The sequence below is a fragment of the Gymnodraco acuticeps genome, unplaced genomic scaffold (assembly GCF_902827175.1).
Source record: "Gymnodraco acuticeps unplaced genomic scaffold, fGymAcu1.1, whole genome shotgun sequence".
NCBI classification, from domain to species: domain Eukaryota; kingdom Metazoa; phylum Chordata; class Actinopteri; order Perciformes; family Bathydraconidae; genus Gymnodraco; species Gymnodraco acuticeps.
The window spans coordinates 3,187,006-3,202,845 of NW_022990558.1; the positions used below are offsets into that span (position 1 = coordinate 3,187,006).

The 15,840-nt window shown below is 42.6% G+C and overlaps 1 protein-coding gene across 1 annotated transcript in view; it reads right to left on the reverse strand.

The window, feature by feature from the left end:
* fasn (fatty acid synthase) overlaps positions 1-15,840 on the reverse strand; it is a 45,382-nt gene that overhangs the window by 6,452 nt on the left and 23,090 nt on the right. The window contains exons 13-34 of the mRNA XM_034227481.1: positions 15,457-15,591; positions 14,559-14,762; positions 14,320-14,435; positions 13,577-13,752; positions 13,263-13,454; positions 13,076-13,156; positions 12,155-12,340; positions 11,879-12,058; positions 11,442-11,645; positions 9,500-9,816; positions 8,380-8,775; positions 7,443-7,607; positions 7,092-7,207; positions 6,463-6,617; positions 4,334-4,537; positions 4,071-4,221; positions 3,221-3,399; positions 2,568-2,687; positions 2,293-2,415; positions 1,863-2,086; positions 1,476-1,677; positions 143-294 (exon numbers count right to left, since the gene is read on the reverse strand). Coding sequence (XP_034083372.1) covers positions 143-294; positions 1,476-1,677; positions 1,863-2,086; positions 2,293-2,415; positions 2,568-2,687; positions 3,221-3,399; positions 4,071-4,221; positions 4,334-4,537; positions 6,463-6,617; positions 7,092-7,207; positions 7,443-7,607; positions 8,380-8,775; positions 9,500-9,816; positions 11,442-11,645; positions 11,879-12,058; positions 12,155-12,340; positions 13,076-13,156; positions 13,263-13,454; positions 13,577-13,752; positions 14,320-14,435; positions 14,559-14,762; positions 15,457-15,591 — 3,978 coding nt within the window. The remainder of the gene's footprint in view (positions 1-142; positions 295-1,475; positions 1,678-1,862; positions 2,087-2,292; positions 2,416-2,567; positions 2,688-3,220; positions 3,400-4,070; positions 4,222-4,333; positions 4,538-6,462; positions 6,618-7,091; positions 7,208-7,442; positions 7,608-8,379; positions 8,776-9,499; positions 9,817-11,441; positions 11,646-11,878; positions 12,059-12,154; positions 12,341-13,075; positions 13,157-13,262; positions 13,455-13,576; positions 13,753-14,319; positions 14,436-14,558; positions 14,763-15,456; positions 15,592-15,840) is intronic.

The window sequence follows — 15,840 nt, forward strand, 5'->3', positions numbered from 1 at the left end:
CCATAGTACCATAACATACTAAGGAAGAATTCTGTTCAAAATATTGATTAAAGAGCAAATACTGGGGCATCCATAAGCAGAATGTTCAGCATTAACAACAAACAAAAACACTTATAATGCCACTGATGGTCTAGTGTGTTACCATGGCGAGGTGGAAGACCCCCCCCAGAGGGCCCAGTGAGCCGGCCTCAGCGATGAGTCGCTCTGTTCCCTGCAGTGTGCTGACATCATTGGTCGACACCAGCACCTCCACACCCTGTGACTTCCATTCACGAACTCGTTTCGCCTGGTAACCTAGCAACAATTACAAAGTGGAACTGTGAAAAAACGAGTTACAGCAAGGCAAGGCAAGTTTATTTATATAGCACCTTTCAACACAAGGCAATTCAAAGTACTTTACAAAAAATGAAAGACATTCAGAAAATGTCATTTAAAATTAGTCATTAAAAAGAAAAGCTAATAAAAGAAACATTAAAATAAAAAGTACATGGATAAAAGTTACAGTGCAGTTTAAGATATGAATAGTTCAATTAAAAGCAGCGACAAAAAGAAAAGTCTTCTTGCTGGATTTAAAAGTAGTCAGAGTTGCAGCGGACCTGCAGGTTTCTGGGAGTTTGTTCCAGATATTTGGAGCATAATAACTGAACGCTGCTTTACCATGTTTAGTTCTGACTCTGGGGACAGAAAGCTGACCAGTCCCTGAAGACCTGAGAGATCTGGATGGTTCATCATTTAGCATAATCTACACAGCGATAGCACCTAGAGGAATTAGCGCATAGCACTAGTAGGCAATAGTAACCATGTAATCACACTGAATACAGCACTAGCAAGGCAGCTGTAGGTAATGGCAAGCTATAGTGGCTCAGTCTGTAGGGACCGAAGGGGCGCCTGTTCACGTCCCAATCGGACTAACCCAAAAAAAAGGAAGATTTGAGTCTCTGGATTTTACTACACATTTTTCTGGCAACATTAGCTAGCTAAACTTGTCTGTTACCAACTTTAATAACAATACTGACAAAAGCAGTGTTTCTCCTGTAATTGTATACCCGAAAAGTGGATGGGGACACCCAGGACGAAAAAGTACATACATTTCAAATTTAAATCAAATATTCCAGTGTTTTCCCTACTGTATATTCATCCGTGGCAGACCACCGTGAACTGCAGTGGAGCAGTGAGCTTGACTGGCTAAGGTTAGTTTAACTGAACAAGTGAATTTAAAATAACCTTTCTGGTAGCCTTCAGGTTATAAGTGCGCTAACCTGCTGAATTATTTGATGTTTTTTGGAGGAAATATGTGACGCGATAAATGTGTACACCCTAATAAATACCACAACATATGACACGATGGTAAGGCAGCTAATCTTGTTGTCTACCAACCATTTTTAATTAGTATTATCCTTTGCGCTGCCTGTGTTTTGCCCACAGCTACATTTCATCACCCCTGACGTCAGCTCAGTTACTCCTATAGTGCTTACCGTTCCTGATGCCTGATCTGGAGGTCAGCACCAGTTTGTGGGCTCCTCTCTCAGTGAGCCATTGAGCCAGCTCCAGACCGAAGCCCCCCAGTCCTCCAGTGATGATGTAGGAATAGGAGGGGGGGCAGAAGGTGCGACAGATAGCTGGGAAAGACACACGGGAAGCAGTTTGGACTGCTGAACCCTTCTCCTCATGACACACCTGTGTAAAGAGAACACCCAGTAAGAGGAAGTAAACTAGTGTGATGTCGTTTTTTTAAAGACAGAGCCATAAAACAATTATTAACAGCTGCAAAACATATATGCCATATATCTTTCAGTTCTTTTTTCTAATTTCAATCATGAAAGCTTGGTATGTTTGGAACCAGTGCTAGATGAGACACTGACCTGCAGGAGGACTTTGCCAATGTGTTTGCCCTGAGCCATGTATCTGAACGCCTCCTCCACTTGGTCCCTCTCAAACACTGTGGTCTTCAGCGGCTGAACTACACCTCCCATAATGCCTTCCTTCAGCAGCTTGGACACATCCTCCCACTCATGGTTGCCTTCTTCAAAGAGGGCGTCCAACAGGATGCCGTGGAAGGCCACGTTCTTCAGGAACAGAGCCATGCCTGGAGAGATTACATCAACATGACATCAGAGGCAAGCATGCAAAACATTTACCAGGCCTTGGACAATTAAAAGAGTGGTTGTGGTTTAAAAATGTACTTTGAGCTTTTTATTCTGTGCACAGGAACAGGCACAATTGCAGTGTTAGTATCAACTCTATAAATAATGTTACAATATGCTTAAGTGTGTGAGCCTGAGGTGAACTGACCCAGTGGGTTGTTGTTTGACAGATCGTATTTGCCGATCTCCAGGAAGCGTCCGTGTCTGGCGAGGCATCGAATACTGGCCTGCAGCTTCTCCTCTGCCAGAGAGTTCAGCACCAGATCCGCACCTGAAACACACACATCCAACATGTTTCACAACCAAAGAAGAAGCATCACAAACACATCCCGGTTGGGGACTGCACTAATTTTTTAAAATCCTAAATTGAGATAATGATCAAATTGTGTCCCAGCAGGGGTTACTACAGAAAGCATGTCTGACCTTTGCCCTGTGTGTGCAGCAGGATGTGCTGTTCAAAGGAAGTGTCTCTGGAGTTAGCGAAGGACTCTGCTGAGAGCTGAGGGAACCTCTGCTGTAGGTAGGACCGCTTCTCCGCTGAGCCTACACACACACACACACACACACACACACACACACACACACACACACACACACACACACACACACACACACACACACACACACACACACACACACACACACACACACACACACACACACACACACACACACACACACACACACACACACACACACACACACACACACACACACACACACACACACACACACACAACATTCAGTTTCAATGATGAGATGATTCATGATACTTATCATTTAGGATTACTGCAGTTTTATTTAAGACTTTTTTAAAACCACAAATACCCATTTGTATTTTGCAGTCACACTTGCAGAAGCATGAAGGAAACATTTTTGAAAGATAATTCTAAAGGTTTTTAGGCCTATGTGTTATAGTACTAAGACTTTTTAAGGACCCATGGAAACCATGTAGTTATGATAAGATGATGACAAGAATGACTACAAACATTTAATAAAATAACTCACTGTGAATAAATAAACATTCCCATTATATTTGTCTGTATGACAGTGTGTAATGAGTGTGAAATGCTCACCGACTGTAGTGAAGACTTTACACTTCTTGCTGAGTGCGATGGCGATGGCGGCCTGGCCGACGCCCCCTGACCCTGAGTGGATGAGAACCGTCTCTCCGGGGCGGAGCCTGCCCCGCACCACCAGAGAGTAGAAGGCTGTGGCGTAGACCACCGGCACTGAGGCCGCCTGCTCCAGAGTCCTGAACACAGCAGCATCAGGATGTTATTAAACATTATATAGTATGGAGTATTTATGCTGATATGACAGCATCCATGCAGAAACATAGTTGTATATTTAGAGGACAAAAAGGCAAGACGCTTGTTTATACCATGTGTAAGAGCAAATGATACAAGTACAAATCAATGTTTGTTTAGTCAGAGGTTCTGCCGGAAAGGTTAAAACATTTTTGACCACAAACACAGCCGTAGATGCAGAACAAACACTGAGGTCTCGCTGACAAAGCTTAGTGGTTGTGTTACCGAATGTCGTGTTTTGAATGCTAATTGAAGAGCTGATTTGTGTAACATTTATACAGCAAAATTAACAGACTAAGTGTTCAATTTCAAACATTCTTATTTAGGCATTTTATTCAAAAGACAAGGATATCAGTGTGTCAATTTAGTCCAGCCTAAAGCGTTGGATTAGCCTCCATGATCACAGTTATGTAATGAGATTGCAGATGCTGTTGGAGTAGTAGGAGCACCAACATGTACTCATACTGTATAAATACAGCAGGCTATACCATCTTTGGAATATAGTATCTGCAGCTCTCTTATTCAGGTTTATTCATGAAGAAAAAAAAAATTGCATCACAGTACACGCCCCCCCCACACACACACACACTGACCACACACACACACACACACTGACCAGCTGGAGGGAACATCCCACAGGAAGCGTTTGTCAGCATCCACACATGTAGCCAGGCCTCTGGCAGGAAGCAGCCCCATCACACGCTTTCCAGCAGGGTCACGACCGGAAAACTCCATACCCAACATGCACTGCTGCAGGGCCAGGTCACCTTTATCATGTACGATGAAAAGGAGAGGTAAGTTGTCTAATTGCGGGCACTACATGATGCGGTGGGTTACTGTGTGAGATTTCTTGCTGTGTGTCTGATTCACACTCTGTACCTGGAATAGCGTCAGGCGGCAGCTTGCCGGTGGCCAGCATGATGTCTCTGAAGTTGAGCGAGCTGTAGTAGACGTGACACAGCTGCACATTGGGGTTGCTGGGCACAAAGTAGCGGAGCGGGGAGGCAATCCAGCGCAGAGAGGAGAGGTCACCTCGAGTCAGCACATTGACGTAGGCCTGCTCCGTCACTTCTTCACTCAGATCTGTCAAGCAAAAACAAAGACACATGCTTCAATGGAACCATAAGCCAAATGGACTATCAAAGGGAAGTCATTTTGTTTTGCTTGGCATTAGGCTACACAGTGGTATGCGGTACTGAACAGTGCCATTGCAACAATGACATCCTCTAAAGCCTCTCGTACTTTGAAATGTTAATATGAATAAATGAATGAAATCCAGTAAACAGAGCTGATATCCTGCCACTAATACTCCTGAAATAATGAATAGTTGCCATTAAAGTAAGCAGGAATACAAATTGCGTGGATCAGTTATCCGTTGTCCCCAATACTGAATTATTTTAAACTAAAACACATATTTTCCTCAACAGCAATACCAAAAGTGTTCTGCCAATACTGATGTTGTTGTTCGGCAGTACATCTGTTATCCAACTAACTGAATATAATGGTTGTAGTTGAACCCTTGTATGGTATTCGGGTCTGTGGGTCCCGTTTTCATTATTTAGCTAAAGAAAAATGATATGATAAATTATTTTTTCAAACCCACACTCAATGGCCTTGGCTCATTATCTGAACACATTTTCAATGACCACCCACTGTACCCCCCCTACACATTTACATGACATAAAGTGTGTGTGTGTGTGTGTGACTTTTGTGTTTCTGCCCCTGCCATTCCCGCACAAGGTTGTTGATAAATTGAAGCACGTACACCCGTCTGCTCTCACATTCTCGCATTATGTCTTGCGGGAACCAATCTTTATTTTTTTCCCACTCTATCCAAACTGCAAATTTGGGGCAAGACACAATAAATAAAGCTTTGCCAGTTTGGGTCCTTATCACAACTGATCAACATATTCTCTGCTCAGAGGGGCTTGCAAATGATTCTGGAAGAGAGAGAACCATTTGATGATGATGTAGAGGATGAGGTTTCAGAATGTGAGGATCACATTTCTGAGAATTCTGAGTCTGACAGTGACTTTGAAGAAGAGGATGAGATTGAGCATCAGCTATACACAAAAAAGACGAGCCACAGGACCAGCCGGTCAGCGGGCAGAAAAAACGAGTAGCACTTTAATTCATTCATGTGATCTAACAAATGTAAAAGGGCAAATATTAACCATATGTGCTGTTTATATTGCTTGTAATCGAGAAAACATCTGTTGAGTATTTGAACATAAAATAGTTTGATTGAGTTGAATTGAAGCCCAAAAAGGCACTGGCTGAGTAACAAAAATATGAACACCACACAAGAGGTACTTTTCCCGTTTAGTTCCGATAGTTCCTGGGATTTTGCGTTCACACCAAAAAGAGAACTTAGTTCATGAGAACTTTTCCCCCATTTGTAGTCCCTGCTAGAGAGGTGGTATTTTCCTGGGGAGAAAAAAGTACCAATTTCTGATTGGCTGGGCGAATTGCAAACCAAGCCCTGTAAAACTCGGAAAGGTTTTGTGAAGCCGCCATTGTATTTGCTGGCATTAGCATTATTAGCATTAGCCCCGCGCACCAACATAGAGAGAATAACTTCTTATGGCATCACAAAAAAAAACATGGAAGCGGTGGAGATGAGGAGGTGTTGGCGTTCTGGCGATTTACTCGGAAGGCTTCAGTAGAAGCTGCTGGGAGTCCCAGCAGCTTCTACTGAAGCCAGTCCCTAACTCCGGGGACTTCCGGCCGGGGACTTCGGGTGGCAGTATACGCCGTGAAGTTGTTTGCGGCCTGCCAGTAAACCCAAAGCAGAAGAAGAAGTGAGGTCAGCAGCTTCATTTGCGTAATCTTCCCTCAGGGAACTTATTCCGGTGTGAACACGATCTGCTATAGTTCCATGGGGGAACTAAGTACTGGGAACTAAGTACGGCCAAGTACTTGGTGTGAGAGCGGCTAAGGGTTAAAACAGTGGCAGAACCATATCAATCTAACTAGAATATATGAATATGAGATTTGATATTAGTTACCTTGAGTGATGAGCTGGTGCCTAAAGACGCCCCACTGTCCGTCTCTGAACACGTTCATCACCAGGTCCCCCCCCAGCACCGACTGCATCGACTCCTGACCCGACTGGAGGCTCGGTGCTACTGAAGACTCGTTCAGATTGGACACAAATGCAGAGCTGAAATGAAAAAGAGACCACAATACAGAAAATGATTACATTTACCCAATATGTATGTTATGTATGTAATGTTAGTAATTTTATAATACACAAGGTACACAAGGTACACTAGTAATCCAATTTAAACATGCGTCCCCCAGAATCTGTGTGCAGTGCCACTAACTGACTAAACAGCTAATTCAGTCAGTCAATTACTAAATTATTAATAGCATGAGATAAGGTGTTTCAATTTGTTAAGTTTGTGTGACTGAAGTGTCTAAATGTGTGTTTGGCCGTATGTGTGTGGACCCTAATAAAAATAGCCAATACTAATGCTAGTGCTAATGGGGATCATTATAAGCTCATTATAACATATAATAAGTAAAACACATGTGGAATCAATGTTTTATGCACTTTGAGTATACAGTCTTAAAGGTAGAATTCTGTTAACATAACAAAAGTTGTAATTGCCTTAATGGTAGAGATCAGTCTTACCGTATTCGGTTGCCCCCTGGCTCCTGCCGTAGACAGTTGACCATTCCCACAATGCCACAGTGGGCTTGAGAGGCGGTCAGCCACACTGGGGTGTCTGATGGCTCTGCCAGCTTCGCCTGAAACACAAAAACAGTTAGATGATAAAATAAGATAAAATTAACATTTATTAATTCCCCGTACGATAATTTGGGTGTCATAGCAACAAAAGCAACAAGAGTAAAACACACAATAGGACTGTTTTCAATGTATTTCTTTAATACAAACAATGTTCTACTCCTTTTAACCTGACTCGATGAATACATAATGGTTGAAAGACACTGGAGGACATATACAGAAGCATTTTAAACTCACCTTGAGTGTTTCCACCCACTTGTAGTCAGTGCTGTCCACAGGCAGGAAAAGGGGCTGTTTGACAGAAGTTTGACAGCGACACAGAAAGAGGGCGGAGCCATAGAAAGACTTCCTGACAGTCACCAGGCTGAGAGAGGCCTCAGAGAACACCTTCTGCCATTCAGCCTGTGAGGAGAGGGAGAGAGTATCAGCAGAACATCAACACACACACTCAATCTGAGGTTAGCATCGCCGCTCACTTAACTAAAACAAAAATGGTTTCTTTGGGCTTGAAAGTGTGTTGAAAGTATACAGATTGACATAATTATTGAAAATATTGCTACAATTTTAGAGGTCGCATCATAGGGATGTTTTTTAAAAAAAAAAAAAAAAAGGGAAATGTACTTACTTACAATTTTTCTGTTTAGATCTTACAAAACTCAAGTCTCTCGACAAGTCATATAAATACAGAGGATTTCTGCAGGTCTTTAAAAAATGTCTGGGGTCATTAATTTGTTATAACATTTGAATATCAAAATACACATTTATGATATCCAAGTTTTAAAGTAAGCCTTTTATTTGGTTTGTTTTAAGATATAATCTGCACACTTTTGTATACTTACTCCTGCAGCTAATGTTTGAACATGACGTACAACTCCCATTTATAGAATGTAGCAATAAGATAACAAATACTACTAGAGCATATCATGAACTTTTAAAGCTCACTTCATTTGTACCACTAGAGGGCAGAAACTGTCCTTTTTCATTTAATTTAATATCATTTAAGCATAATCGAATACCCTATGTTTAACATTTCAGCATGTTACATGAGTTTAAATTCTTCCAAATAAAATACAATTTGAGAATACAAAAGAAAACGGGGAAGAAAAAGCAGTAGATAAAAAAAGGTAGAAGGGTAATGTTATGAAGAATTGATTTGCACATTGTCTCCACTAACCTGTGTGAGGAGTCCTTGCTGGGCATTGTTCTGAGCGGTGCTGGAGAGGAAGGCGACCATCTCCCCCAGAGTCTCCCCCTTCAGCAGGGTGTGGAGGAGAACGAACCCCCCCTCTTTGGCTCCAGAAGCCAGATTTGCCACCAGCACTCCAGGGTCCGTCCTCAAGGGGCCCCAGGCGTGGTTACACACCACGAGGTCTGCTACTGCGCCTCCAGGGGCCGGGCCTGTCATGGGGTCCCACTGAGCTGAGGCCACTGCCATCTCCTCCAGAGTGGCCTGGTGGGGGGTCATGAGGTCAAGTTGGGGCGCTGTAGCAGTGTAGTCCACACGCAGCATGGGCTGGATGTGGAGCAGCGATAGAATGCGAGAGAAGAGCTGCCCGTCACTGGAGAGAGCCTGAGAGGGGTCGGGAGGTGAAGAGGGTTAATACTAGATCTTTAGAGACTATCATCCTGTATCCACATGGTGTCTTTTCTGAGAGACAGCATCTTCTTTTAAATGGTTTCTTATTAGGAGAGAGTACATAAGTCTTTTTTCTAAGCGCACCAACATTGTTATGTGCCCGGTTTGATCACTGCTATTGGTTCAAAAAAGCCGCGGGTGAAGTCGTAGAAATCGTGGGAGAAGCCTGATTGTATGTCTTTCAGGCCGAGACTATCATAAAGTCCCAAAAATGTTTTATAGGCTTAATTTAACCAGGAGATCACATTATTGCTGATCTGCTGTAAGCTAGCTAGCTAACGTAGTTATTTCAGATATACTGACAGAACATTAGAATAATGAACCAGACTAACTCTGCGACAGTGACAGACAACTTTATAGTCATGAACTGCAGCAAGTGCTCCGAATCCATCTGTGTGAGTCACTTTTTACTGTCCCCTGGTTTCCGTTGTGTTTTGAGCTCCTTGCAGTGTTTTGTATTTGCAGCGTTTTGATTATGCAGTGCCAAAAGGTAAACACTGCGAATGGAGTCGGCCACCCTATTCTCCCCGAGCCCCCTGCCTGCACCTTTCTGACAAAAATACGCTATGTGGACACAGGGCCTAAATCATAATTCATCCATTCTGAATCTACATGACTTTTGTTTTCCGTCAGTTTTTAATCTGTTACACAGTCTTACCTCCAGGACTTTGATCTTGCCGGGCATGCAGTTCTCCAGGGTAGTGTCCAGGCAGTGTCTGAGGGGGGGGTTGTCCAGGAGGCCCTTTAGCAGCTCGTCCTGCAGCAGGCACCCCCGCTCCTTCTCCACAGTCTGCTGCAGTTCAGAGTGAAGGTTTCCGTTCAGCTCCAAGCCGCAGAGCAGGGCCAGCAGCCGCAGCAGGCCCGGCTCAGAGGGCTCCGGGCTGGGGAGGGGGCCCTCTGACTCCCCTTGCAGGCCGGGGATGGACAGCTTCACACCATGGGGGGCCAACTTTCGCTGCAGTCTTTGTATTAGACCTGGATGCAAAGAGTGGGGAAAAAGTCTTAGGAAATGATGTGGGAGAGGATACAAAAAAAGGAAACGGGTTCAACAAAATAAATAAAACCAACAACTTACAACAGTTTAATAAGGCCATATGTTTTCTATAAGTTTGAGGATTAGGTCTGCTGTTGTGTAATGTAAACTTCAAGTTGTCATAGCAAATAAAAATGTCAAGAAAATAGTAAATAGTAGTCATCTCCACGCAAACTCTTCCCACCTATGCATTCATTTGTTCCAACTCTCCAACTTGATCAATCTTTTATAAAACCTAATTGGAGTTTGGGAACAAAAACCTGGTTCCAATTTTTGAGAATTTTGGTTCTGCGTATCGATTCATAAATATACATAAGGCACTCGATGGATGACGCTGCACAAAGTGATATATTCCGTTTTTTTTGTTGTGTCAGCACCATGAGAAGATTGGTTGCAAAGGTAGGAGGCCGTGATCCACGGACTGTTCTTTAGCGAAGCAACTTGTGTTCATTGTTACAGTAGGAAGATGACACCTATTAAAACTAACTTGTGAATCATTTAATGAATGAAAAGATTTATTTTGAATTATCGTAATTAATAACATTAACTGTATGCAATTAGTTGATATCCTATGAATATAAAAATACACATGCATACCTATTGTGAATTTGAAAATTAATTGTGTAAAGGGTTTTCAAGATATGTTTTCTTTCTGTGAAATAAGCATATGACACACTAAAACAGTGTTTCTCAAAGTGGGGGGATAGGTACTCCGGAGATCATTGTTGTTAGCTTCTGGTGCTAGCGAGCTACGCTAACGGATATAAGGAGCTTTTTCCACAACAAGGTGGAGGAGAGTCCTCTCCTGTCAGACTGAGAGGCTCAGTGAGCTAAAGGACTCTGAGTGTTTAGACAGTTAATTTTAGTCTAAGTTATCTCAGTGGGTCTCAAACGGTTTGGTCACAAACTATGTAAACAATTATTTCCGAGGCACACGTTTATATGATCATTATAGTTATAAAAAAAATAAGAGAATAAATGAAAAACAGGTTTGAAATACTATATGACAGTAAAAAAATAATACAGTTTTAAAAGGGTGATTTGTAAAATATCCATAAAGAAATAGTAAATCTGTTTCACATGGGTGTTGAGAGATGTATCCATAGGTCTCTTCATTTTGCTCTCAAAGTGCACCAGATTAATGCATTTAACTTCAATATTTAAAAAACAAATCTTCCCGGGGAGCATGCCCCCAGACCCTCGTATGTGAGGTCCACACACCACCTATAAAAATAGCACTTGACCCCTGCTTACACCTATATGCCGTGAGCTGATTATCGAGCCTTCATTGTAACAGTCGCGGGTACACTGTGTATTTGCGTGGGGATTGTTGCAGTAGAAAGTTCGACTGTAGCGACTGGTACATTAATGGGAAACCCTACATGTTTGAGCACCCTCTATAAGAATAGAAATTAGGAAAATGTATGGTTCCCATTCCTATAAGTTATGTTGTCTTGATTATTGTGAGGTCATCATAACAAAGAAGTGTGAAGCGATGTCAACTTTGCATTGCCTCACATAAGAAATAACAACATTCATAAAGCCTTCCTGACAGGTGTATCTGTACCTTTACAGAGCCTCAGCTGCTCTGCAAGCTTCCCATTGGACGTCAGGCACTCTGTGTCCACGTAGGGAACAAACACAAACTCCTCCAGGGTGGGGGGGCTCTGCTGCTGCTGTCGCCGGGGGGCCACAGTGGCGTGCAGACCGCTGATCTGGACTCCACCGGCAACAATGTGGTCAAGGCAACGGTTTACGTGGACATCGGCAGCTACGGGAATGAAAGAGATAATTAGTTTAAGACTTATAGAAGGTTAGCACGTTAGCTCAGTTCCAACATTTTAAATATCTGGACACAAAAGAGAGGAATTTATATTTCTAAATGGCATAGGGATCTTTCTATATACGTTATCTGTTTGTATCTACAGTTTAACCTCTAAACACCACTTTTTTACATAATTTGGACATGATAGAAACCATTTTTTCCTTAAAGTGAAACCACACCTTGTTTTCCCTCAGCGTCGTCACAGACCTTCTCCAGATGCAGAGATGGGTCGATGCACACGGAGCGGATCCTGGTGGGCAGACGCAGACTGCGCCCTGACAGCCCCACCACCATCATCTGCAGCATGGTGTCCAGAAAGGTCACCCAGTTTCCGGACCACTGCAGCTTCCCACTGTCTCCTGGAGGCAGCCAATCACATGACGGTAGCCAATCAGCAAAAACAATATTATAGAACACCAGAGTGTTGGGTTGATAAATGAAAAACAGACACACACCTGCATTGTTAGATTCTAAGATTCCTTGGAAGGTCTTTCCGTAGTCGTATCCGCGCAGTCGCAGCTCTTTGTAGATGTCGTGTGCGGTCAGCTTCATTTTGGAGTCACCGGCGATGTAGGCCGCTTGGTTTTTTATCTGACTGTGGAATGAGTCAAGGGCTGCATCCTCCAAGATGCTCACCTTACCTGGAAATCACAAGGGATAAAGAGCAGAAGGAAGGCAGAGGTTAGTGGTGAGACTGCATTTTGAAAATAAAAAGGGATAATTTTCTAGGATTATTGCAGTTTATACACAGAAGCAGACCCTGATGCCTAGGTCGACCTCTTGTTATGGATCATCTCTACAAGGGACTGACGTTGATTATCATTGGAACTGCTGGTTGAGACTTATACATCGCTGCATAAACCACCATTACTTTCATTTTGTCCCATTGACACATCAAATAGTGAAAGAGGATAGGAGTCCTACCTGATAGAGGCATATGAATACTATGTGGTGAATTCATTATAATGCAGGCCTAAACAAAGAACCATATAAAGTAAAAAATGTAATTAAAATAAAATTGGATCATAAAACGTATGACGGACATCCTTATGTGAAAGTAGCCCTAAACCTACATCTAAGACAGATATTGTCTAGGATTTTGAGGCATCAAAGACACACATGCACCGATTATTGGACTCAAACCCGGGTCCACTTTATTGGGGAATGAGCCACTGGGCCGCCATTTCTACCAGGTGAACTATTCAGCCGCTCAGTGACACAACATTTGATGTTGAAAACATGACATAGACCAGAAGTGAAGTTGAATAAAACCCACATTTCTAAATCAAACATTAAAATTGAGAGAAGTCTGGTCCGTCCAGAAACTCTCCTGTGTGTTTGCACTGTCAAACAACGCAGGTTGAAAATCTACGTACCACTGACAGCCAGGTTTCCATTCTCTGAAACCTCAAACTTGTTGGTGGCAGGCATGAGGTGCACCTTCAGCTGGACCGAGCCTGTGATGAACAGAAAGGTAAGGAGAGAAAAGAGACATTACAGGTTCATCATTACATCCTAATCAAAGACCCCCCTCAATGCTCACACCCCCTGCTGTGCTCTCACCGCTCTTTGGCAGGATGGTGGCCCTGTGGATGGTGATGTCCTCAAAGGTTACAGGGGTGCTCTCCATGACAGCGCCTAGGCTTCTCATCAAGGTACGCCAAGCCAGCACCAGGTAGCCCGTGGCCGGGTAGAGGACACGCCCATCGATGCAGTGTCCAAGCATGTAGTAGTCTGGAGACTCTGGGTTGATGTCTATTTTTGGCCAAAGAAGGGTTTAAAATCATGGTCAAATTAAATTCTAAAGCACCTTTTCTTAATATTAATATGACACAAGAAAGCAGAACTAGTTCTTGACCCAGGTGAGAATTTCTTACCGATATTATAGACAATGGCAGAGTTGGATCCTCCTGAGCCTGAGGAGAAATCCTCGGCCTTGGGAACGTCCCAGGTCTGGGAGTGGTCCCACTGCAGCAGGGGCGAGATCAGAGGGGTTCCTACCGGCACAGGGTACTTCACCGCCGGGTAGAGGCTGTTACTGTCCATGTTGAGGCTGAAGAGGAGCATTAAAAGATTCAATATTAGCAATCTGAAACTGCTTCCAGGAACAAAGAGAAGCAAATTGACCTCAAATTGCTGTTTTTTTTATGACTCAACAAGTTAGTAGTAAGTTAGGTAAGGTTACAAGATTTATGCCTTTTTTATTTTAAGCCTTTTCTCAAATGTTTGTGTTTTTGTCTTATAATGTCATCGATGCCAACTAATTGAAAAATAACTGTTAAACTTTGTAATTATATTTATATTTTCATATTCCTTTTTGATTTCCTTGAAATGTTTGTATATTGTGTTGTTCTCATAGTATGTATTATCTACTTATGCCTTATACGTATGCTCAATAAAGTCTTTATATTAAATGATAGGTAATTATATAATAATACACACATTGACATTTGTATCTATATTTATATATATTTAACATAATTAAAATGATCCATATCTGTATATATCAACACCTTTGCTATTCCTTACATGTTTAATTTCATTTATTTATTATTTCTTACTTTATGATCAAATCATCACCATGTGTTCGACTAAACATTGAAGTGAGGCGTTTACTGACCCGTTCATGTAGATTTTCCCAACGTTTGACAGGAAGAACTCCAGGTTGTTGGGGTGGCCTCTCTTCATCAACGGGAGGATGGAACATGTCTGCTTCAAGCTACGCTTCAGGATCGCCTGTGCAGAAAACGAGCAGGAAACATGTTAAGTTAATCAGAACAGTGGCAGTCTCTGTAGTGAATGAACTATATAGGACTACAATTCCCAGGGCACAAGGGTTCTGTGGTCTTGGTTGCGTACCTGCAGCAGAGCGTGAGGGGCTATCTCCACGGTCACAGCGTTCTCCGGCACCAGGCTGAGGCCCTCGTGGAACAGCACGGGGCTCACCAGGTTGTTGACGTGGTAATCAGCCGAGCTGTACAGAGCCAGAGGAGAGTCCCAGTCTGCCTGAGGGATGCTGGTGCTCACCCAGCGGGGGGAGCGCAGCCGAGGCTCCTTGATCACCTTCACACAAGAAGACATTTTACATTATTTATCAAAAGAGTGGAGCAGCAATGAGTCCAACTATGTTATTAGATTCCTGAAATGAGGTATGTGGTTAACACAAGCTAAAGGGATTTTCTAGTTTTGTTCCACAACATAAAATACATCAATAAATACCCCACTGGTGAATGTCTGCAGCTTTTACGCGTCTTAAAAAAGGCGTTTTGTCATCACACCAAACGTTAGCTGCCTTTAGCTTAGTGGTGCTGATGTGCTAGCTTTTTACTTCTGGCAATTGCTTTAATGCCTCAAAAAGGGTTTTGGTTAATATGTGCAGATTATCCTGCTTAACAAAATGTGTTAAGTATCATAAACGTTTTGACAAATATTTTGTTTTCCGCAATATTTCAAAATTGTCGAGGAAGCCCTTGTGTTGCCTACTTCCGGGTTGGCCTAGAGAAATACGACATCACTTCACTACTACTACTATTATTTTGACCGCATTATGCATGCGTTTTGACCAGGTTTGAACACATATTTTAATTTAAGAGATAATATTCTGACATGCCAAGAATCCAAAAAAAGAAAGGTTCTAAATTAAAGCAGCCAAAACGTTCATCATGCTGTCTTTGCATGACGATAATAAACTCTTAATGAGAATGTCGAAGCAGAGCTGCACTGTTGCTCACTGTTGGAATGCAGCAGAGCTACGTACCTTCTTCAGAGCAGCCAGCAGGGTGGGGGCTATGGAGGCCATGTAGTAGGAGTGGAAGGCGACACCAGCGCTGCGCACCTCCTTTGCAAACACTCCCTGCTCTTTCAGCTCGGACACAAACGCAGTGATGGCTGCCTGATGGAACACACACAACACACCTGTCAATACACAACATCCTGCACCTGGGAAACACTAGATGAGTGAAAAGCAATCTTTCATTAGAAAATACAGTTTCTATTGTTCTTCTAAACCTGACATTGTTTTAACAAAGTCCAAAGCATTGTTTTCTGTGTAGTTATGTTATAGCAAATTACTGTATTCTTCTTCTCCTTTTTCAAAAACGGTTTACATTTTCGAAGTAGTGTTTCTAAAACTTAGTATTTA